General features: G+C 44.5%; 1 protein-coding gene across 1 annotated transcript in view; it reads left to right on the plus strand.

Moving 5' to 3' along the window:
• Window positions 1–9,457, plus strand: part of LOC119431528 (laminin subunit alpha-1-like) — a 151,500-nt gene extending 142,043 nt beyond the window's left edge. Inside the window, 4 exon segments of the mRNA XM_049657901.1 lie at window positions 858–1,008; window positions 2,408–2,506; window positions 3,085–3,354; window positions 7,328–9,457. Coding sequence (XP_049513858.1) covers window positions 858–1,008; window positions 2,408–2,506; window positions 3,085–3,354; window positions 7,328–7,470 — 663 coding nt within the window. The 3' untranslated portion in view covers window positions 7,471–9,457.
• Window positions 9,458–23,668: the final 14,211 nt, after the last annotated feature.

The raw sequence follows: 23,668 nt of genomic DNA on the forward strand, positions 1-23,668 counted from the left end.
ATCTTTAATGCATCGGAACTTGGGCTTTCACCTTTTTGTTTGTGACAATTTGTTGAAAGATGGAGGCAGTGCAAGATTGCAAAAAATGCATGCTAGAAAGAAATTATGACGTCACCTTCTCTGCCCTCTTGTGGCAGCTCAAGGCGCCACATAAGCCAGATGGTACTTGATTTGAGCTAGCTTATTCAGAAAAGTTCATTAAGCAGGCGAGACCGGCAACAGAAAAATCACTGAAAAAAGTAACTGATCTAAAAACAATGTGTTACTTGTTAATATCTGATGTTATAAGTTTGCTGCTGCTCGTGTGTTGGTTCCTAAAGGTAAACGATCGTTAACAAAGTGCGTGTGTAGCCCACAAAAGGTACATACCCTAGGGAAAACTTATAAAGAAAGCATGCTGTTCTTCACCCGTACTGTCGTGTTATCGTACAGGTATTAATGTTCTCAAGTTGGCAGGTATGAACTTACATTATCTTACTTAACGAAGCTCAAATTTGTTGAACAAGTGGGCATACAGACAGTATTATCAAATACCAGCAAATTTAGCAGATAGGCTAAATTTGGCAGGTAGTTTTCATTGGCAATAAGTCAAACCTCATTTAACAAAGTCACCTAAGACATGAAAATATGTTCGTTACATTTTATATTCGTTGTAAGCATATAATATACTACTTGCTGATATGGGTGAGCAACGCTTTATTTATTTCGTTATACCCGATAATTCATTATATCCATGTTCATTGTACCAACATCGTGCAAATGGCATATGTCTTTGAAGCATTAAGCAGTTCATTTCATTTTTATGGCTGCTTGACATGGATATAAGCCGAGTACAACAAATTAATGCGTGCTTGCAGGTAAAGGAGAGCTTCAAGGGTTGCATCCGGAACTTCAATGTCAACAACAGATATGTGGACTTGGCCAGCGGAGAGTCTCATGGCGTCGGACAGTGCTTTGCCAACATAGAGCCTGGAGCATTCTTCCAGGGAGATGCATATGCTGTTTATGGTATGTCGGAAAATACTTTGCCAAAAAGCAATCTGCATAGGATACTTGGTTATACACTGTTTTCGGTACTTCTTGGCCGTGTAGTTATGGCACTGAGCGCCACTGCCGAAAACTAATTTGTGGGAAAAACCCGCCCCCGGTAATCGTTGCGGGAGAAAAGGGAGAGGCGTAGGGATGATAGAATAGGCGAACACCCTCACAAAGATGACGAGGTGTGCCTCGGTACCCACAAAATAAAAAAAAAAAAATCTGCAATGAATACTCATGTGGGAAGAGACTAATTGCTTTGCTTCATTTAGAGAACTATGAGTGCTTGGAAATTTAGAAAGATAAAGTGTAATAAATAGCCTCACGAGAATGTTTGCAACCACAAGCCCAAAGGTTTGAGAAATCCATGGACTAACCATAATTTCCATGGTAGCGGAGCAGTCGCAATGCCATGGTTCCCTCTAGTAATTTTTGCACCAAACTTTGTGGCCACCACAAAAAGTTAGAAGCTCAGTGTTGTTTATCTTTATTGTCCTTTCTGTTAGGTCAGTTTTCTATTCCTAGTTGTATGTATACTAGGCAATGGCTTTACTCTTATTTTTGCACCCAGAGACCTCTATGAGGAGCAAGAGTGTCACTTGTGTGAGTTAGCGAGGTCAGAGTTGGGTCTTGTTCTCGTTACCTTTTTCAGATACACTGAGATTAGTACTCCAACATCATAAATACGGGGGTTCATTACTGGCTTCACAGAATGCACTGCAGATTCTGCATTTGGGCATCTCTCGTTTTAGAGATTTGCGTGATGCACTATTCATGTTATGGGTGCTTTTCGTTTGAGCTGTCTCTCCTTGGCCCATACATGACATTTGTAAAGTCTGCCACTTGGCGGCTGGTGTATGCTAATGTGCTAATATGTACAGGCCAGATTGAGTCTGTTGGAATAAATTTGTACATAGTGTATGTTCCTTAGGGCTCTAGTTATTATGCCGACTGCACTGATACTCAATACAAAACAAATTGAATGAGTCAGTTGCACTAAATTTGTACACAATTTTTGTTTTATAATACAGTCATTATTGAAGTCTTACAAGCTTCTGTGCCTCTCTTATGTGAAAAACGAACAAGACGAAAGGAAGTTCACAAGAAGATTGAGGCTTGAAGTTATTAACTTTTCTGAGTAGTACACTATTATATTCGCTTTACCAGAAGCAGACTGATGCGACAGGAGAAACAGATGTGGCTTTAGAAATAAATGAGCGTTTTTCTCTAATACTTCGTTCAGTTTATGCCGATTCAGTGAATGTCAGTTAAGATGAACTTCTAATGAGACAAAATTTTCACGTTCCCCTCTTGTTTGTCCCAAAGAGTGTTTCGGCAATGTTGCATTCATTTCTACACTTCTCTGTTGCAGACGAGCAGTTCAACGTGGACAATAAGCTGGAAGTGCAACTAGAATTCCGGACATGGAGGCTGAATGGTGTCCTGATGAGCTTGGCCGAGAATCCAGATGGTGAGTGAAGAAGTCGCAAAACCTGCCACTATGGATCCGTCGTTTCTCCTGAAACTGAAAGCGTGGAGGCACATGTTAATATTGTGTCCGTGTACAATGCTCTTCTGGAACATGCAACATCAGACTACAGGCGCTTAGAAAAGCTAAGCCTGACGTACCAGGCTTAGCACAGCTCTTGGATGATGGACAAAGACATTAAATATCCACTTGTGGTTGACAGTGGTGAAATTCATTTGTGGAAGATTATAACTAACTTTTTGTCCTCTCCGTGTAAACCAGTTTTGTCATGTATAAAGTACTTCCTTCTACTTTGCTTTGTATGTCTTTGACCTATGTGCATTAATCATCTACTCATTCAACATCTACAAACCTTCGAATCTCCAGCCAATAGCAGATACGACCACAATTGTGCAATTTACTTTAACATTGCACAGATCTTCTTGCACTGTTATCTGCACCATCAAGCATTGCTGCATGGTTCTCATTTACTTCTTCGTATCTTTTTTTCTTGTGGCACTTCGTTGAAGAAAAAAAAAAGCAACACTTGCTCACACCACACTGATCTTTATACATTGCAGGGGCCCCTTCGCTGGCCATGGAGCTTCACGACGGTGAAGTAATCGTGTCCGTGGACTTGGGCCAGAATGGCACTGGCCCCTTCCGTGCCCGCAAGATGTTCGGCTCGCGCTTCGCCATGTGCGACGGACAGTGGCACTTGCTACGTGCGCATTTCTCACGCAATGAGATCTCGCTGCGCATCGACCGGCATCAAGTTGCGTACGGTCTGGCGCCGGCCACTCCTTCAGAACCGCACACCGAGAGTCCTCTCTACATTGGTGGCCTGCCAGGTAAGCTAAAAGCCGACCCGAGTTTTTCGATTGCACCAGTTTTGAAACTGCGCTTGAAAGGGTTGTCTCTCGGTGCCCAATCTGTGGGGTTTAGTGGGCTGATGTGCCACCTGCGAAGGAAACGGAAAACTTCCATTTAGTGCGTCATTGCCTTAATTGCTTATCATCAGCAAAAAAGAAGTGGCTCAATAGGGCAGGCTCAGTTGGAAAAAATATGGAAAGAAAGGCCTCGGTTGAAAAGCTTCTTTATACAGTTTTGCTTACTACACATTTCTAAAACTCCATTCTTCCTCTTTACGGTGATCAATAGCTCAAGTTTGCGTGTACAGTAGTTTCTAGTTTCCTTTGTTTTGCTCTCAAGTGATGGATTATCAACAGACTCCCATGCTTCTGGCCTACCAGCATGTCCCGATTATGAAACATGGGGCCTATTCTGAGCTTCACAACTGGTACGATCCAAGAACTCTGAGAACAGACGAGTCACTTGTTGGTGCTATAAAGCGGGCCTCACTCGGGATTTTAGAAGTTATGTAGTTGCATACAAAACCTGTAGCAGTAAGCTCAAATATTCTGTACAACCCGTAGCAGTAAGCTCAAGTATTCAGAATACAGTGCAGTCCACATATAACGATACCACATATAACGATATATCGGTTATAACGATGAGTCAAGCTAAGAGTATCAACTTATGCATTAGGGCTATGAGAAAAAAAAACATATATAACGATATGTTATTCACCGCATATCGGATATAACGATTGAAATTTTGCTTCTGGGTGGTGTTTTTCATGTGGAATAATCGTGAAAATTGCATTCCTACGTTGCCCTTAACCGAGACGGGGCGAAAAGTTTGCCTACGCGAGTTCGTGTCTGCCGCCATTACCGTGCAGCGCATCCCGCCTGCGCACCGATTGCGAAAGCCACGGCGAGCATCGGAAGTTGGCGCAGCATGCACAAGATGGCGCCAGCTGCTTTGCACCCGCGTCACTGGCGGTTGCGCGAGGAGGGGGCAGAAGAAAGCGATAAGCGAGGGGGGCCTGCACTCCCTGCTGCGCTCTCTCTCAACGAGCACGGAATTGCGCCGCATAAGCAGCGGGAGGTGCGCCCCTTGAGACGATTATGAAAACCGGGAGTGCCAGGATCATGAAGGATAGAACCAGTGGCCATGCCGATCAAACGAAAAGGCGGGCTTTGTGCTCCAGGACGAAACCCCCATGAGTGAAACTAACATGGTGGAAGCCGCTGACATTAGAGAGCTTTAGATTAGGGGGCCCCAATGCTTGCGTCCCCTTAATCTAAAACTCTATTATCGAACTCTGGGAGCACGTCGCTACTGATGATTTAACAGGTGGTGCTTCGATGGAGGAGCTTCTGAGTGCAGATAGTGCTGCCTCGTTCTGCGAAGAGATGTCCGACAGGGCGATCGTTGCCATGACAGACGGCAGCGTTGTGCGACGGAGGCGACGACAGCAGTAGCAGTGACGACAAGATTGAAAATGGCCTGTCTTTGACATCGACCCTGAAGTTTAACCAAAGTACAACGTCGTCGATCGAGTCGCTCATTGAATTCATGCATGCTAAATTATAGCCGCCAGTGTTCGCGCAGCAGATGGACGCAATGCACACGGCAGTCGTGAATCCGAAACTTCCGTGAAAGCAAGTGCAGATTTCTATTTCCACGTGCCTAACGATTGAGACGCTATTTAGAGGGATAAAATAAATGTTTTATTTTTCACGGCCTACTTTCTACAACATAGAATTTTTTATCGCAAGTGGCAGTTTCGGTTTTGGGACTGTAAAGGTATATTCGTCATTTTTTTTTCTGGCAGTCCAGATATAGCGATGATCGGTTATAACGATTGGATTTCTCATTCTTCTCTATATCGTTATAAGTGGAATGCACTGTATACAGTAGACTTCCATTAATTTGACCCCGGATAACTTGGTTTTTCCTTTAATTCGATCAAAACCAAAGGACCCAGCTGGCACCCATACATACATTTTTACAAGACCAAACTTTCGTTACTTCGACCCTGAAATGAGCTTTCGCCAGATAATTTGAACCTGGCTGGTCATCATGCATGTCCCCGACCCCAATGGTGACCTCAGTGGTGACTCCAGTAGCAGCAGAGTTCGTCTCGGCGGTGCATTGGGCACAGTGAATGCGTTGAACACACATCATCTCCCATCAAAAATGCTTATTTTTGGACTGCCTCTGGAGAATAGTAGCTCGCAGTGAATTATTACAGTGAATTAATACTGATTCTAATGGGCACTTTATTTTTTTTTCCAAGAAGATATGTCTGGAAATTGCTTGGGCGGTGCAATCTGATGCGAAACCAAAACCGCGTTCGCGGTGTTCGCAACCGCCTACTATCAGGCCAACGTCATCGCCATTGTCACTGCAAGATGGCGACCATGGATGGTGACAGGGCGAGTTCATGCATAACAGGACAATGACGCACCACTTTCAGTCTTATTACACACACGCATTCAAACGATGAGTTATTTTACATTTTAAGTTAGTAGGAACAAGCCTGTCACATGTTCTTGTCAGTCTGGAGAATCACAACCGTCACACAATGAACTAGCAAAGTGGTTAGTCTAGGCATCATCCCGTTTGTGATTGCTGCAGAGTCATTTGATAAATGCAGATTATCAAATGCACTATGGATCTTACCGAGGACAACATGTGGTTCTTTATAAACACCAATAAAGCAAAATAAAGTGTCATTCTGTGAAGGTAAATGTTGCTAGTTTCGTCTTTCTTTTTTTTTGCCAGAATTGGAGGCATATGTTTTTGTTGCTGAAAATTGTGTGTGAATTCGGTTTCTGCTTTTGTTTAGGACCTCTAATATCACTTTTGCGTTAGTTGTTTACTTCTAACCCATGCAAAATGGGTGCGCTTTCTATTTCGGGGTGTGTTAGAATCGGAGGAACATTGCCAAATCTATCAGGCAGTGTTCTGTTGTTTTTTCTACCTCTTGTATAATTCAACTCACTGAATAATTCGACCAATTTCGTTGGTCCCGTCAGGCTTGAATCAACGGAAGTCGACTACTATATTGTGCATTCTGAAACTAATGTTTGTCATTTAATTCGATTTGCATGGCTCTTTTACTCTGCCACATTCTTTTAATTTCTCAAGTGTTTAATATTCTAAATGGGGTTTACAGATTTTCTCACCAACTCAGAACGGCTGTTGCATCCCTGAATTTTTGAACGACAAATGCTTAGCCTGGGAGAGCTTTGTGTCCTGAAAGACATGTTGTGCATGCCATGAATGGTTGTGTCATGCGGCATGATGTTTTCCGGGGAGATGTTGTGGGGAAGAGGCCACGTTACAAGTCTACAAATATGCTTTCTTTATTGTTTTCTTGCTTTCTTCTTTATTTTCCATGTACTACATAAAAGGAGGCTAAGAAAAAAATGCAGAGAGGTGGCTTGAAGGGCCTTTAGCCCTTGTTACCATTTTAATGTGACAGTGAGTCTTGGTTCTTCAAGGCTGTAGAGGGCTGCAGTTCACAATTTCTTCCTAGTTCACAAGAAATGATCCATGAGTTGTTACATATTATATATATATATATATATATATATATATACCAAGCAAGAACTAGTAGAATCCTTACCAACAGGTAAAGATATCCAAGCAAATGTGTGACTCATTCTAGTTCAGCGTTCTAGTTTATATAAAGATCGTAGACAGACGTAGCCATCATAATACAGTGGAATCTCGTTGATATGATTCTGCAGAATACGTTTTTTGGGATAATATGTTTCTTGTTTATTTCCCAGCCAATGTCGTACAGGAGCAGTGTATTTCGGATAATACGATTTTCGGATGATACATTTTATTTTCCGGTTCCTTTGAAGATCGTATCAACGAGATTCCACTGTAGTGGGGGCATGAGTGCGTGCTCTGTCTATTCCAATTTTAAAGAAATATGTCTCATCTTTTTTTTTTCTTCGACAGAGCACAGCAGCAATGGCGCCCTGTTTGGCCGAGACAACTTTGTTGGCTGTCTCCGTAACCTGGCCATCAACGACAAGCGCATCGACTGGATCGACATGGCTTCCCTGCATAACGTGCTCCCCAACTCATGCCCTGCCAACTGAGGGCACAATTTGCATATCCCCGCCTTTACTGCCACTATTTATTCCAACACGCGTCGGCCGCATTAACCCCTTCCGTGTCTTGGTTGTGCTTGCTTTGTTTGTGCAATCTTATGCATAACTTCTTTTTTGTGCAAGGTCAGATCGTCCTTGACGGTTATGCCCACTCTTTTACGTCTTCGAACGTATAGGGCCTGCCCTATCGGTTTGACGCCTTGATAACAGGTGACGGCACCGTATTGCGCTGAAGGAAAATTGGAACGGAATAATAGTAGGATCTGGTTGTTTTTTGCTTCATGTGGTTTCATCATGTTTTCGTTACCCAGTATGGTATTTCCCATGAGTATGACTCACACATTTGACATTCATAGAATGAAGTCTATGGCTTCGTGCCATTCAAGTTCTAGCAATAATATGCGGATTTTTTTTTTCTTCTGCTGGGCTAAAGAGCAGAGGAAGAACATGGCAAGCAGCTTGGTGAAAACGGAAAATTTAGCAAGAATGCGTATAGGCTATGTTCGCTGAAGAGGCCTCGGCACCAATACTATATATATATATATATATTTAGTGATTTGGATATGCTGCTTCGTAATGGTTTCGATTTTACCAGGTTTTGAAACGCAAAAAAAAAAAGGGAGAGAGACATTTTCTGGCTGGTATTATCTTCACTCGTGCAAGAGATTTGTGGCCTCAATATTCTGGCAGTACATTGCATTAATGGTTCTTTACAATTACGTATTTTTACCAAGATTCAAATTGTAAAAAAATATGTTTGCATTTGTAAAAAAAAATGAAAAAAAGAAACACAGGAAGGGGTTAAAACAACGCACATTTTTTGCCAGAGCTTAACATGCACATCTAACGCTGCATTTCCGAAAAGCTACATCCTGTACTTGAGTAAGAACCTGCCATCACTAAATAAAAATTTGCAGAATTTTCAATTTGTGCAGAAGTAAAATGTATAGAAAAGTTTTATAAATGCAGCTGTGCCTTGGAATGGGTGTTATATTGTTTGGAACAAACTGTTCCATGCAACAGGCAATGCTTGAAAATGCTTAGGCTACTTAAAAAGAATTCCAGCATGACATAGCATGTAAATATGCTGTTGGTTATTGCAGTACCTTATAAGTGAAGCTTACCTTCATGAAAGCGGTGTTTGACTTAATGATATGTAATGCTTTATCACTATAAGTGAAGCAAATTTTTCAATTTTATTTCCATCTCAAGCTGACACTGCCTTTTGGGGTGAACTGACGAGGAAGTACATACTATCCATCTTACATAGCGGCAGAGTATACATAGTGAGATATCTACAAGACTGCCTTATTAATGATTATAATTAGGAGTGGTCTACAATTGTAGTCATGAAGAAGGGGTGTTTTATTGTGTACTAGCTTTCTATGTGCTACTTATGATTAATATTTATTTGTGTTGTGAACTAAAGGGCTCATATTAAACGATGTTAAAAGTGCCATCATTTTGTGCATCCTACTGCATCACTATTCGATATCAGTTTGAATACAGAAGCCACTGCCACCGGTTCAGAAAAAGAAAGTGTTTGTAATTGGATTCATGGAGAACATGAATTTCTGCTCACGTGTTCACATCTGTGCCATATTAAATGCAATGTCATTAGGAAGGGTTGAATGAAAAGTTCAGTACATTACTTCCGGTTTATCCGCAAGTCAAATTTCTGCGTTGGATCGAAAGGCAGTTTGATGTTGATAGCTTAAAAATTGTTTACGATTAGTTGCCATAATTGGTTTCTGTAAACATTCCAACTGAAAACATTTATATGCATTCTCATGACTGCGCATATTTTCTGTATTATTTACACAGAATGGACACTTCTGTGTGAATAAAACGTAAAGCATACGGAATTATAGCAATGGATATGAAACTTTTTCAGTGGAATGACGGTGATTTTTCTTTGATTCGTGAATGTGTTTACAATCTGGCTTTTGCTGAGAGAATAAATTTGTTCAAAATTAATTTGGTTTGGGTTTTCTTGCAATCATCCATTTTGTATATTGTCTGCTGTTGTGTACATGATTTTTCTACATACACGCTTTAATCGCACAGTGTAAGCTAGGAGTAGTGGTTACATATGTAGCAGCAGGAGCAGTTGCTTAAGCACACTGTCGTGAAAGCTTGTTTAGATGTCTTGTAGAGTGCTGGACATGTATGCAATAAGATCCCAAGAAGAGTAGCACAATCAAACCTCAATATAATGCACCTCGATTTAACGAAATTCGCGATGTAAGGAATTATTTTTATTTCCTCATCTTAGTTATACTGAATTAACGAAACCTTGATATAACGAAATTCTCGATATAACGAAGTTTTTCACTGAAAGTACAATTTCGTTGTATCGAGGTTTGACTGTAATTGTAGCTTTGGTGTTGGGCCTTGCAAGACAGAGACACTACAAATCTCTTAGTTTCATAAAAGCCATATTCTGTTTTACTGTCAAGAAATTTCGAGAAATGAGTATGGTACGTTCCCTCTAAGATGAGGACGATAATCTGAATTTTCAGACCAGCAGGTGCTCGAAATGCTTTAGAAAGCACAGCAAAGAATGAAGTTCTAGATCTAGCAAAGAAAGCTTGATTCTAGATGTTGCCAAATACTGAACTTGAAAGAACATAAGGCGAGCATTTTTATTATTTGTCAATTTCCAGTGTAAAGTAGGACTTTTTACTCGGGGTCCTTGATCTCGAGATGTGCTACACTGACAGTACAGTCGCACAACTGCACGACACAGAACTGGACTCAAGACTGTAACTTGAGTTTGCTGCTGTTCTAGCCACCAGCATTCTAGCAGTGTAATCGTCATCATTATCCTCCATCCCTTTCTTGCTGCATTTATTTCCCTTCCCCAGCTGAGTGTAGCAGGTGTAGCAAGCGTATAAGCTCAGGCTGACCTCGCTACCTTTTTGCAGGTAAAATTTCTGCACCTTTTTCTATATTCATAACCGAGTATGAATATAAGGTGTGAACTTCAGTCTAATCCCTTCCTTTAAGTGAACTTATCGAGAGGTGAAAGATTGCTAAAAATGGCAGCTCGGTGCAATGGTGTCGGCACAGCAGGGCTGATGAAGGCCCAACAGTGTATGTCACACTGATCGCACGCAGTAAGAGGGAGCTGACAAAAATGGATAGGATGAACAGCTCGCAGACATATTTGTGCCCAATCTTTCCATTGCTGTTGGACCATGACAGTTGTTTCAGCAATCAGTGGCAAGTCGCATAATCTAAATAAAAGAAAGAGGTTTTATTCACACAAATATATATATAGCTACAGTTAAAACTCTATCTAACGAAACCCGATTTCACGAAGTTCCTGATCTAACGAAGAAATTCCCATTCCCTGGCAGGTACTTGTAGGGTTCAATGTTGTCATCAAACCGAATTAACGAAACCAATGGCCACCAAACCCAACTTAACGAAGTTTTTCTTGAAATGAATGAGTTAAAAAGAAGCGGTGATTTCTTTCTAGTTTTGGCACAGACGGGGTTTTCTTCGAGTGTGCACTCTAACGCTATCGCGTCAAAACATCTAGGCGCCCTAATCACGGTCTTTGCGCCCGCGTCTTTGCATATCGGCAGCATGTCATAGCTTCACGTGACTGTCTACCTGGCCTGCATCGCACAAGCAATTCGGCCGCCCTCGCGGTTTTTCCACACGTGCAGACGTGGGTTAGCGGCAAATACAATGCCGCGGTAACTTTTGGGTGTCGCTATGTTACAATTTTAGATTTCGAAGGACCGAAAAATCTGTGTCTCGATTTTACGAACTTCCCGATTTGACGAAATAATTCGAGCCTGGTCATTACATCGTTAAATCGAGTTTCAACTGTATATTCGTACAAAAACGGCATGTTGTGTTCGGTACTGCGTTCATTTATTCATTCGTTTAAAAACAGGCGTGTCGAAATACAACACGAACGATTTTCATACAGCTCGCATTGACCTGCTTGGACCGCTTTCAAAAAGACTTCTTTTATAGATGCTACGACAATGGCACTCTCACTACAAGTCCCCATACCTTTACTGGTGATTGCTTGTATGTCGCGCTTTTGATGCCACGAAAGAAAGGCGTCCGCGCATACGTGCGTAGCTCACTTAGAAGCATTCGTTGAAACTGTCATTCCCGTAGTTAAAAGTGTCACGGGGGGAAGCACGCTTCAGCAACATCCTCTCTCTTTTTTTTTTTTTTTGTTTTTACAGGACATTGTGCCTGCAGTTCAGAGCGGCCCTGACGTAGTGAAGTTCGGCTTTGTAGCATTCAAAGTAGGCTTGAGGAGAAGCTCGCTTTACAGGTCACTGAGTTCGTACGATGAGGGAATAGCTTTCTTTTACAAAACTGTCATTTCCAGTGTTACAAGTGTCACGGGGGGAAGCATGCTTCAGCGATGCCCTTCTTTTTACAGGCCATTGTGCCTGCAGTTCAGAGCGGCCCTGACGCAGTGAAGTTCGGCTTTGTATCATTCAAAGCAGGCTTGAGGAGAAGTTTGCTTTACAGGTCACTCAGTTCGTACCACGAGAGATTAGCTTTTATTTTACTATCGTTCAGCAGTTGGGCGCTGGCCTGGCAGAAAGTGACGCGCTCTCGCGGGAGAGCTCTGTGCCGTGTGAAGAGTTGTGGTCGCCAGGGCCGTGGTTTCTGAGCCAGACGACCAGCGCGTGGCTCCCATGGGACGGACACCAAGCAGACAGAGAACACCACCTTTACTGCGTTGTGTCCAGGCACCAGAAAACGGACGACAGAGGACGAGGAACGCGCGAATAAGGAAGCGCGAGTTCTCAGCCGTTGTCACGTGTCGTCTCCGTCACGTTATCGTCACGTCGTCTCGGTCATGTTTTCGCCGTCGTTGCGCCGTCACATTGCCTTGTCGTCTACCATACCATGTCGACGATAATTTGTGCTCTCAAGACCAAACCCCGTTGCTGAAGTCAGCATGCATGCTTCGGAAGTATATTGCCAGTGAAATAGTGCCATTTGATTTCTGTGATCCGCATCAACTATTTGAAATCGCTTACTTGAAAATCGTCTGATGGTTTCTGCTTCATTGTTTCCTTTTCTTTTGTTGTTTTAGACAGCGTGTGTCAACGCAATGAACGATTGCTTTTCCAACGTTACTGGACGTAGAATCGCATACTTTCGATAATGACGTGTTCGTGGTGCTATCGTCAATATATAACTCGTGAGGTAGCACTCGTAGTCTGATAAAAGCGAAAGCCTCTTTCGCGCGGAAGTGAACGTGTGCAACACTGATTTACGTCTAGAAGCCGATGTGAACAAAAGAAAAAGAAAAGAAAGGGGAAAGAAACGCGGCAGATTACTTTAAAAACGTAGTACACGTGGTAATATCACGAAATAGCGCCAACGAAGCAATAGGAATACTTGCAGAAATTGAGAATAAGGTATCGCATTTTTTGTTGCGTGAACTTGGGCCTATAAAGGAGAGCAACGTTTAAATCGCAACGATAACGGTGAGTGCCGTCGGCGGTAGTTGAATCAGAACTGGAGCGGTCCGCTATCTGCATGAAGCATATATTTCCCGATAACCCTGCCGCGTATAGCAATGTGACTGTTCGGTAAGAAGGAACTATCGAGTTGAAGACATACTGAGATGGGGCGATAACGGTGCAGAGTCGCGAACACACAATATATAAATAAATGCACGCGCCGATGTGCGTGGGTAATGCGATAACTCATGCTTCGTAAGAAAATGATAACGACTGCGCGCCAGTGGCAATAAGATAAAAACAGTTAGCATTTTCGCCCGCAACTACATATTATGCAACTACATGAAGAAAGATTAGTAGTTTTATTGGCCGTATAGGTCGCAGTAAGCATTCGCTTACTAATTAAGTCTCGCGCACACAGGCAGAAATAGACAGATCTCACTCGATGACCGCGAACACTATCTATCGCAACGTCAGCGTGAGGAAGAGTGCAGGCATAGGTGAGCGAACGCTTCTTGCTGCCTCTCGTTTCAACGCCTTTCCAAAATTTGAGACTACGTGTCCTCTAGCACTAGGCGCGCCCGAAGACAGCACACATGCAGCCATCTCGGCTCGCCTACGTTTTCCCCCGCCGGAGATTACGGTAAAGCGCGCTCACCTTCCCCCATCTCCCGCCTTGCGCGCGCTTTATAACGTGACCTCCAGCACTAGGCGCGCACTAAGCCACCATTCTTCTTGTGTCACACGCGCACGCTTTCCATCGCACCCGCAGCATACGGCGGGACAGGATCTTGTCGCACTTGGACTTTATGCGGAACCTCGCGGCGACGCCCACGACGACAGCGAAATTCACGTGTACTGTCCATGTATAATTGGTATCGCAATAAAAGTAAATCAGCAAAATCCTGCGACAGTATGATGTGCACTATACTCTGTTCTTTTTTTTCATTCATGGCAGCTGCATTCTTGGAGAGCTATTTCAATAGTAATATAGTCGACTTCTTTGTGTCTACTTTCAAACAGGTCGTACCGTTTTATCTGCGTTCGTTTATTGCACGACCCTTTTCTGATATCAGAGGGTAATCCGCTTGCTTGGAAATATTCCTGCGTTTTTCTACTGCCCACACCCGTTATGTTTGCACACGGTACGGGCACTCGATCTCCGAGTTGCCACAAGACGCGCACCGTACTTCGATCAGCCTTGAAGAAGAATTGGTGTAGTGGCTCCAACGACGACACCGCGGAAATTCAAATTGTTGTGTTCCTCGTTTCTCATGATTGCTGCACAGGAGACGGCATACCGTCATGTAAGTTGTTTTTTTCCTTCATTATCTTCATCTCGAAGTGTAACGGAACAGGCTGCGACGTTTCATTGCCGGAGTTCAATTGTTGTCATGTGACCCGCATTGACTGTGTTAGCGGTAGCGCTGACAGTAATAACCGTAATTTAGCTAATAATTATAAAAATTACAGATTCCCGAGCATCACGGGAAGCATTCGTTTAGGTAACGGGTCATCGAGTATCGTTTGGTGTATTGCAAGGTGTTACGGGAGGGGAGGGGGGGGGGGGGTTAGGGGACAAGGGCAAGGGGAAGGCATGACGATGATGACATGAAAACGGACTTAGTGAAATCCGGCGAAGAACGTTACGTCCTCTTTCGTTACGACTTGGGCCGATCTTGTTAAACAGCGTGAAACCAGACAAAAGACGGCAAAAAGAAGGGGGAGAGGGGGCAAAGCAACGATGACTTCCAACTAGTTTTTATTTTTCAAAAGAACACAAACATATGCGAGATTTTATAATAACCCAGACATGTTGAAATGATGCATCGAAAACGCAAGAATACAAAACGTGAACTTTTTAAGTGGGCGCATCACTTATCGCGCATCACAAAACGATAGCTCCTTATATAACAAAGGTATGGAAGGCTTCCTTACAGATCTTCCATTTTCTATTGCCGCGGCTTTTATAAAAAAATAGAAGAGCTGCGAATGTCGTGGCAATTTAATGTACACACGCAATTCCCCGCCTCCCCCACCGTTCAAGTACGTTCTCCGATATCTGCGCGACACTCGCGAGACGCATATGACAGGCGGGTGTTGATTACGGAAGATAGAGAGAAAAAAATCACCACCCCTTCCACTCCGTGAAGATGGTCGAACAGCGAAGCTATGTTAGTTACTCCGAGTGTTACATGTGCGTGTGTTGCACGTGATGCAATTGCGTAAACACAAATGAACACATATCTACAACAGGAAGTTATAGTATATTGAAACGTTGAGAGGCGAGAAGAAGCAGCGACTTCCGACGCTACTCGACGAGTGTCCAGTTCTCTAGTCGAAACCTGCCGAGCCGCCACCAGAGGCATCAGCTGTAGTCACGGACACGGCGCGCGTTCGGCGCGAACGCGGGGAAACGCGGACGGCGTCGGCAGCAGCTCTGCGCGTTGCGCGTTATCCGAAGGGGCGCGCCGCACAGAAACGCTTTCTGTTATCGCCTCTCCTCCTCGTGCCCAGCGCGTCCTCTCACTGGTTGCCTCCTCCCCCAGCACGCCTCTCCTCCCCTGCTGGTCACATGACCTGCCCTCCTCCGGCTCGGCTCTCGTCCTCTCCAGGTCACGTGACTTGCGTGACGCCGGACAGACGCTGAAGGGTCGACTAAGAACAGCTATTAAAAGCCTAATTGAATGAAACTCTGGGTCGAAACACCAGAGCTCTGGGCGTCACGTTACAGTGGTTGTATAGTTGCGTTGTTACATCAGCAATATCACTAGCAGGAGTTGATGCACAAGGGCACAAGGAGAGATATACATTTATTATGATAGAATAGCTGGGAGGTCGGCCTGAATCAAAGTTTTGACCTGCTGCTCAGATTTGAGGAAGGGAAATGGGAGTGAAGAGAGAGAGAGAGAGAGACAAGTTGTTGATGAGGACGAAACATTTGGAGGACGCTTAAGCTTCGCCTCTAAAAGTGGAACGCGATAGCATTCAAAGATCCTTGACTGCTTCTCGCGCTTCCCGGCCACTGCAGCTTATGTAACCGTAATGTTCACCCGGAACCACTGGCAGCGAACGCTATATGCACGAAGGCGAGCTCTCTGGTAGAAACGCGGCCTCTTGCGTGGGCGATCCCGGAGGTAGTACACACAGCCGCGCCAGAAAAATTACATAATTTTCAGGTTGAGCAACTTTAGTGATAGAATGGTGTCGCAATATAACCCGCATATACCGCATGTCATATAGCAAGGCGTGGCATATACATATACCTAAATATATACGAAATTTTCGCTCGCGGAAACTCCACCGACGCCGACACCGGATTTTCTGCGACACGGGAACGCTATCGCGCTAAAATGGTGGTGAATGACAGCGAGGACTCTTCAAACTTCTCAAATCTAGACCAGCTCTCGTGCAAGAATTGGGCGAGAGCCTTATAGAACATCAAGCCGGCGACAAGGGTCCGTACAAGGTCCCAAATACAAAACCTTTTCAGACATATGTTGTACTGGTCCTCCTGAATCTAAAATGTCCTACGTCAACTGGGCGTAGTCTTTACCTTAATGAACCATGTATACATGCTTTGAATAAAATACGATTTATAGTCAGTGGTCTGTCTCGTGTTCCGCGACAGAGTTATCATGACAACGTGTACCGAATTCAGGTTCAGATGCTGTTCTAGAGGACGTCCGAGCCCTTCTATGCACGTAACTCCTAATCACATTCACCGCTCCGCGCGCAAATGTGTACGGTAATGAGAAAGACGCCGGAGTTTTTCCTTCTTTAAGCAGTGACGTCCGCAATCTCTTGATGAATGCGTTCGCTGGCTGTTGCTTCGAGATCCCGCACTGCGGACCCCTTAATCCCCATCATCCCGTCTCCGGGCTCCGGCGTCCCCGACCGGTCGAAGCGTCGTGATCCCATCTCAGGCTCCTGGAGAGTGGTCTTCACCGCCAGCTCCGTATAGTTGGCGGCACGCCGCGGGAACCGTGGGCTTACGCCAACGGGTTGCATGCGCACAGCCTCTCGTGAGATAGGTTCTACGCCGGGGGACTGTAGCGCTAAGCCTACCCCTAGCCCTGGCACCCTCGGTTGCGCCAAAGAGGCCCAACGCCCGTATGCCGGAGTGTTAGGCCTCGTTAGGCACCGGCCGGGTGCCGAGCCCATTTTCTTTCCGCGCACTCAGAGCGAGAGGATACACCGCGTTTCGACGAGACTGCGTTTTTTTATTTTATTTTCTGTATATAGGTCGTTATAGGTGCTATCAACGCGGTGCTCATTTTTCCTTCGAGGCTTTTCGATAAGTTATTTGTCCTGGAGGTAGGCGTACAGACGCTTTGATTTTACGTAGGGCGGGAGCAGGCCTGTTTAGGCTATTCGAAATGACGGGAATGTATTCGCATCAAGTGTAAGGTAAGGGGGGAACGATTATGCAGGGAAAGGTAACATGCCCTCCAATGGTTCATGGAGGGGCGGGTTAATTAAGCTTCTCGAAAGGGTTTCCACGTTCTCCATAATGCGCACGCGCTGTCTGAAGCTTGCTCGACGAAGGTGCTCGAAGGTGCTTCGATGGGTTCTTAGATATAACGGTAGGGATCGCTGCCATGATTTATTGCCTCTCTATATTGGCCCTTTTCGCGGCGATCCCGTGGGCGCTGCCATGCTTGATCGCGTGGTGACGCGTCCACTGCTTGCTTCAACTGCCTCCGTGTTTACAATGGATGTGTATGACGCCGGTTCGGCTTAGCAAACCTCTGTTTCGGGAGATATCGTAGTCGGTGACTGGGTGGACGACGCGAAGCTTTGGCCACAATTTCAGAGAACATGCAAAAGCGCTTTCGGAGCTGATTAAGCTATATGTCCAAACGGCGCGAGCAGCGTATATGGTGCTTGCTCTAAAAGCGGGGCTAAATATCTATTCGAAGCTATCCAAACTTTCCGCTCTTCAACTGAATCAGGATTATAGTGTTTTGGTCTTCGTTCTTGATTTGGGGGGGGGGGGGGGGTAAATATTTTGAAGCAGCGGCTTTCACGTTTCTGACTCAGTAAGGTTCCGCGGTGCGGTCACTATCTGATCATTTTCTGCCTAATCGCTCGTGGGTGTGCCCAGTTCCGTTAGATTTGTTCTTGCTGCGCACAAGGCTTGAAACGTAGCTGTTTTGTACATTGTAATACCTTGTAGCAAGTGCGTATTATCGCTAGTAATTCGCTCACTGTTGTGGACCGTCACGAAACATTCAGCTTGGACCATTCGTGCGCTATCGGTGTAGTCCGTCACTTATTGTGCGTATATAGTGCGCATATATTGAAATGTGCGCGCCTTCACTTATTCTTGACATGTTGACGATAGAGTGGGTGTAAGTTTCCGTGCCAGTTGAGGTAGATGTGTGTAGATATTGTGTGCGAAACCTACTGTGATAGGAAGCGCCCTTTCTTTGAAGGTTAGCAATACAACGCTGGCGTATGAGCAAATTTGTGTATCCTCGAGGAAAGCCGTACATCTCGAAGTGCCGGAAACATGTATGAACAGTTGCAGAAGCGGTCCGCAAACTTGGCCCCACGTATTCATTACATTACTTAATATGCCAGTCACTATTTTTGCAGCCAACTACTGCACACGTTTTCAATCCACGTGATTCAAACCAGCATGAATGGAGCACAGCACGTTAGCGAAAACTGAGTTGCATTTCCGACAGCTGATTGCACAGAAGCAAGGTAGAAGCGGTAATGGTTTCGTATTCGTACACGGTCGATGAGAGACGTATGGCGCGCCGCCGTAAGCGCCATCTCGTTTCTCTAGAACAAACTGCTCCGCGAAAAGTGTCAATAGTTGCACTCTAGTGCCATTATTTTGAGACATTGAAACAATATCTATCTATCTATCTATCTATCTATCTATCTATCTATCTATCTATCTATCTATCTATCTATTCTATCTATCTATCTATCTATCTATCTATCTATCTATCTATCTATCTATCTATCTATCTATCTATCTATCTATCTATCTATCTATCTATCTATCTATCTATCTATCTATCTATCTATCTATCTATCTATCTATCTATCTATCTATCTATCTATCTATCTATCTATCTATCTATCTGAATATTCAGAATCCAAACTTAGATACAATGCTGGGATTTGTCTAGTGTATCAGTTAAGCGTCGCTGCGTCCTAAAAGACAAGCTGTATGTTGCACCAGAAAATGACGGTAGAGACAAGTTATAGGAAACTATGACGACCAGCCTCGCGTCTAAATGAGGTTAACGCCCGCACTGTCGAGGTTGCAACGCCGCTGCTGTACACGAAGCGGAGCTGTAGTCCTTCATGAGTTTCAAAACTGGCGTAAGGACAAACCTACATAAACAGCGAACAAAGCATGGAGGACGAAAAGCACTATACGCGAGCGCCGACTATCAATCTCTGACTGAGGCAACGGCCTGTCTGCTCTGCACTGGCGTTGCCACACGGGCGGAGGAGGAGAAAACTGTGAATACGTCATTCATGACCCCCCCTCGCACCTCACGTTGCGTCAGCGGGCAGCCTGCCGCCAGACGGCGCTCGCAACCGCTGTTTCGCCCCTTGAGCAATTGGAAGCATGACGACTACCTCGAATCTACTGAACCCTCACTGCACCACTCGAGTTTCATTTGGGATTGTCGTATTCTAGAGATAAGGACAGTTATCAAGGACTTTGGATGAGGGTCTGCAGCGGGTCAGACAAGAAAGAAAGAAAGAAAGAAAGAAAGAAAGAAAGAAAGAAAGAAAGAAAGAAAGAAAGAAAGAAAGAAAGAAAGAAAGAAAGAAAGAAAGAAAGAAACGTTAACCCGACCGTCCGACCTCCAATGCAGCTATACAGATTTCGATCGTCTCGACGCCATTTGTCATAGACGTCGTTAAATCGGCCTCGCTCCGGCCTGGATCTTTGTGGGAACGATAACTAATGGTTCCTGCAGACCATTCAGAGAACTGCGCTCCTGCGCTTGATCACGGCCGAGGCCAGCGCTGTGCAACTCTCACCGCAGCGTTACACAACGGAGCGTCCGTCATTGAGAAACCGTCCCTAACTGCGGGTTCACTATGATGAGGAGCCCCGTATCTGCTCATCGAAGCAGATAATTGATGGATGAGCATTCAGTCTTACGGTGTCATGCCAGCGAATGGCGAAACATAACTGGAGCTTCAGAGCGGTATCATCTCTCTTATGTGTTCTGTACAACTTGTGTCTTCAATTTTTTTTGTTAGTCACAAGCTTACGAAGTAACGGACACGGCGTGCGCGCGCGCGCGCACGCACGCAAACACGCACACGCACGCCCTCACGCACGCCAGACTCGATGAAAATGTCTGAAATCTTCGTTCTGTTATTGCGCTATACTGTTACACAAAGGGCAAAGAAGAGACCGACACGTATGTACGCAATCTCAGACGCAGTTGCACACATGTGTGCCAGTCTCTTTTTTGGTCCTTCGTAAGAGTACAGCGCAGTAAACAGAACGATGTCATACCCACGAACCCCAGTCAAAGCCTTACTAAGAAGTTTTCTCAGAATAACTAAATTCAATTCAAAGGAAAACAAAACCTTCGTACTTTGTTGCTTTCCTCACCTCTTCTGGGACACAGACTGCATTGAAATGCTAGATAACGAGAAAAGAAAATAATGATAGAAACGGCACGTCGCATGCCACAAGAGGCGCCAGAAAGCAGAATGTCTCGAGCGCAGCGTTATGCCGCGACCAGCGGACCGCGCAGGGCATTCAGAGGCTGCGGATGGGTGACCTCGGAGACCCCGTCCATTCAGGAAAAGGCGAGATAGGAGACGCGAACGCGCGAGAGCCGTTTCGGCCTAGCGCGCTCAAATGGGGATACTTCAATGGGGACGACACGATAGCCGAGCCTTCTTAAAGAAACGGCAGCCGAGAATGTCTCGCATGAAAGATAGAAGGGTCAAAGGAAGATGAAACTACGGGCCGCCTATGCGCGGCTAAGCTAAGGGCAAGCCGCAAAAAAGAGCTTGCAGAGCGTACACATGCTCAGTGTGTATGTATGTATGTATGTATGTATGTATGTATGTATGTATGTATGTATGTATGTATGTATGTATGTATGTATGTATGTATGTATGTATGTATGTATGTATGTATGTATGTATGTGTGTGTGTGTGTGTGGGGGGGGGGTATGTATGTATGTATGTGTGTATGTATGTGCGTACGTACGCATGCACCTATAGTATGTATGTATGTATGTATGTATGTATGTATGTATGTATGTATGTATGTATGTATGTATGTATGTATGTATGTATGTATGTATGTATTATGTATGTATGTATGTATGTATGTATGTATGTATGTATGTATGTATGTATGTATGTATGATGTATGTATGTATGTATGTATGTATGTATGTATGTATGTGCATGTATGTATGTATGTATGTATGTATGTACTATCGACCAAAAAAGTTTACGAACCACGGGATCGCAGAAAACGCTAAATATCCGAGCAGCCGTTAGAAGTGGCTAGTAAAACCGTACATCACAATGTTCGCGCATATACCAGTAGGGGCTGGAAATGGGAAACCACGCTGCGTTTGGAGACTGTGGAGATATTCAGCTTTTTGTCAGTTCCGTTGGTCCGTAAACTTTTTTGGTGCATACGTACGTATGTACGTGTGTGTGTGTGTGTGTGTGTGTGTGTGTGTGGTGTGTGTGTGTGTGTGTGTGTGTGTGTGTGTGTGTGTGTGTGTGTGTGTGTACAGTGCTCAGCAATATAGACGCTATAGTCGAAGCGCATAGCTGCCGGCACTTTTTGCTGCACCGGTGGGCGCTGGGGACACCGAGCTGATGCATCGTTGAGTAGTATAAAAGCGAGAGCCCTTGTGACACATTGTGACTGAATTTGGACCCTCAGCAATTTCACTCACTGCTTAATGCTAACGCAATAAGCGGAGGACGCCCGTGCGGTCCGAATATAGCATTTGAATCGCTGAGCACTGTACTTACGTATACGCAAGTGTACTACATAGGGCAACATGGCGAACGGCGCAGACGACATGGCAAGTGAATGAACAGGACAGATCGAACAGGATATGCAGCACATGTGAAGCGCTTCGCGTAGTATTATAGTGGTGGACTAGAAAATACGCGACCGTCGCATTCATGTAAACGCGGCTAATCGTGCAAACGAACACGCAAGCTCTCCGTCTCTCCTTTTATCTCCGTCTTTCTCCCTGAGAATGCTTGAAGCATCGTGCTTCAAGAGACAGAAGACAGCAAGAGACAAGACAGAGGTCGATGAAAAGGTCTTACGAAGTCTTCTCACAAAAAACTAAATGCTGTTCAAAGGAAAACAAAACCGTTCGTACTTTGATGCTTTCCTCATCTCTCCCGAGACAAAATCACAACGGCAGGACTTACTCGTAGTATAAAGGTACTTCACATAATTTGTAATTAAACATTAAAGCTCCGCGTTCATCGAAACGGAACAATTGCTTTAATGTGCTAATATGGAGAATAAGGTGGAAGGGCACACACGCGCCTGCAAACACACTTAAGAAAAAGTCGCTAGGAAGAAAAAAAAAAAAAAGAAAGAAGAATGGAATGCCACAAGGAAGAAAGGGTTACCGTAAAATCTCGCATATATCGATCACGAGAGAGGAGTAGGGGATCCGAGGGACTAAATGTTTCCTTAGCCACAAGCATACGAAGTAACGGATACTGAAGCCAGAGAAAGCATAGGGGAAGGTAATTGTTGTGTATTCGAAATGTAGAAAATGATAAGGCAAGTGAAAGTGAAAGGGAGTTCTTTTTCGGACTCAAGCACGTGGTAAATATACCTATCATAGTCGGTTGTAAAAAATTATACGTAGGGCTCCTTTGGTCATATAAGACCAAAAACCATTTGAACACCTTTATATGATTGAACCTGGTTTATACGATTTTATTGCTAATCCCTCGAGCAATGCCAAAAGGAACACTCCAAATACTTTCAGTAGGCCGGGTCGCTAAACGCATATTTCCCGCATAAGAGTAGTCAATATGACTAAATATATTCAACAGGAAAACTGCCTTTTGTTTTTCTTATTAGCATTCAGATACGAATCCCCACATTTTGAGTAATCGTTGCTCAAATGAACGTGGTGTACCTCTTGACATTGCTCACGAATTTATCTTGTATTGGTATGTGGTAAATAAGGTGTTATGAGACCAAAAACCAACTGTTTATCAGTTCTGTTATACGCAGTAAAGTTTCTTAATCATTTGTTTCATTGGAAGCCCCAAAGTTGTTCCTAGTAACACAGGAACAATGTCCAACGTTCGCTTGACTTGTAGTCATAGTGGGTTGACAGTGGGCCAGGTTAACGCAACATTGGGCCGACATTGGCCCAGCTTGCATTGCTACTTGGGGGTTCCCCTGGCACCGTATTCAGGTTCGTGTTATGCGCGGTATCTTACGGTACGTCGTCTCAGCGCCGTTCAGCCCTCTGTGAAGAGATGCGACTCCTTCGTTCGACGCACAGCGCCCCCTGTCACCGGCGTGTCCGCTTAATTAAGAGCCTGTTTGCGTCAAGGCACGCGCGAGACAATCTGTGTGCTCAGAGAAGTGCAGTGCGTGCACGGGCAAGGCGGCGCAGCCGAGCTGCTTCGGTAAACAACGCATTGTATCCCGGTCTTTCTTTCAGATAACTCTTCTCAGCAGCTATAGGCTGCAGAGCGACAGTCAGGTTGA

This window comes from Dermacentor silvarum, chromosome 10 (assembly GCF_013339745.2).
Source record: "Dermacentor silvarum isolate Dsil-2018 chromosome 10, BIME_Dsil_1.4, whole genome shotgun sequence".
Taxonomy (NCBI): domain Eukaryota; kingdom Metazoa; phylum Arthropoda; class Arachnida; order Ixodida; family Ixodidae; genus Dermacentor; species Dermacentor silvarum.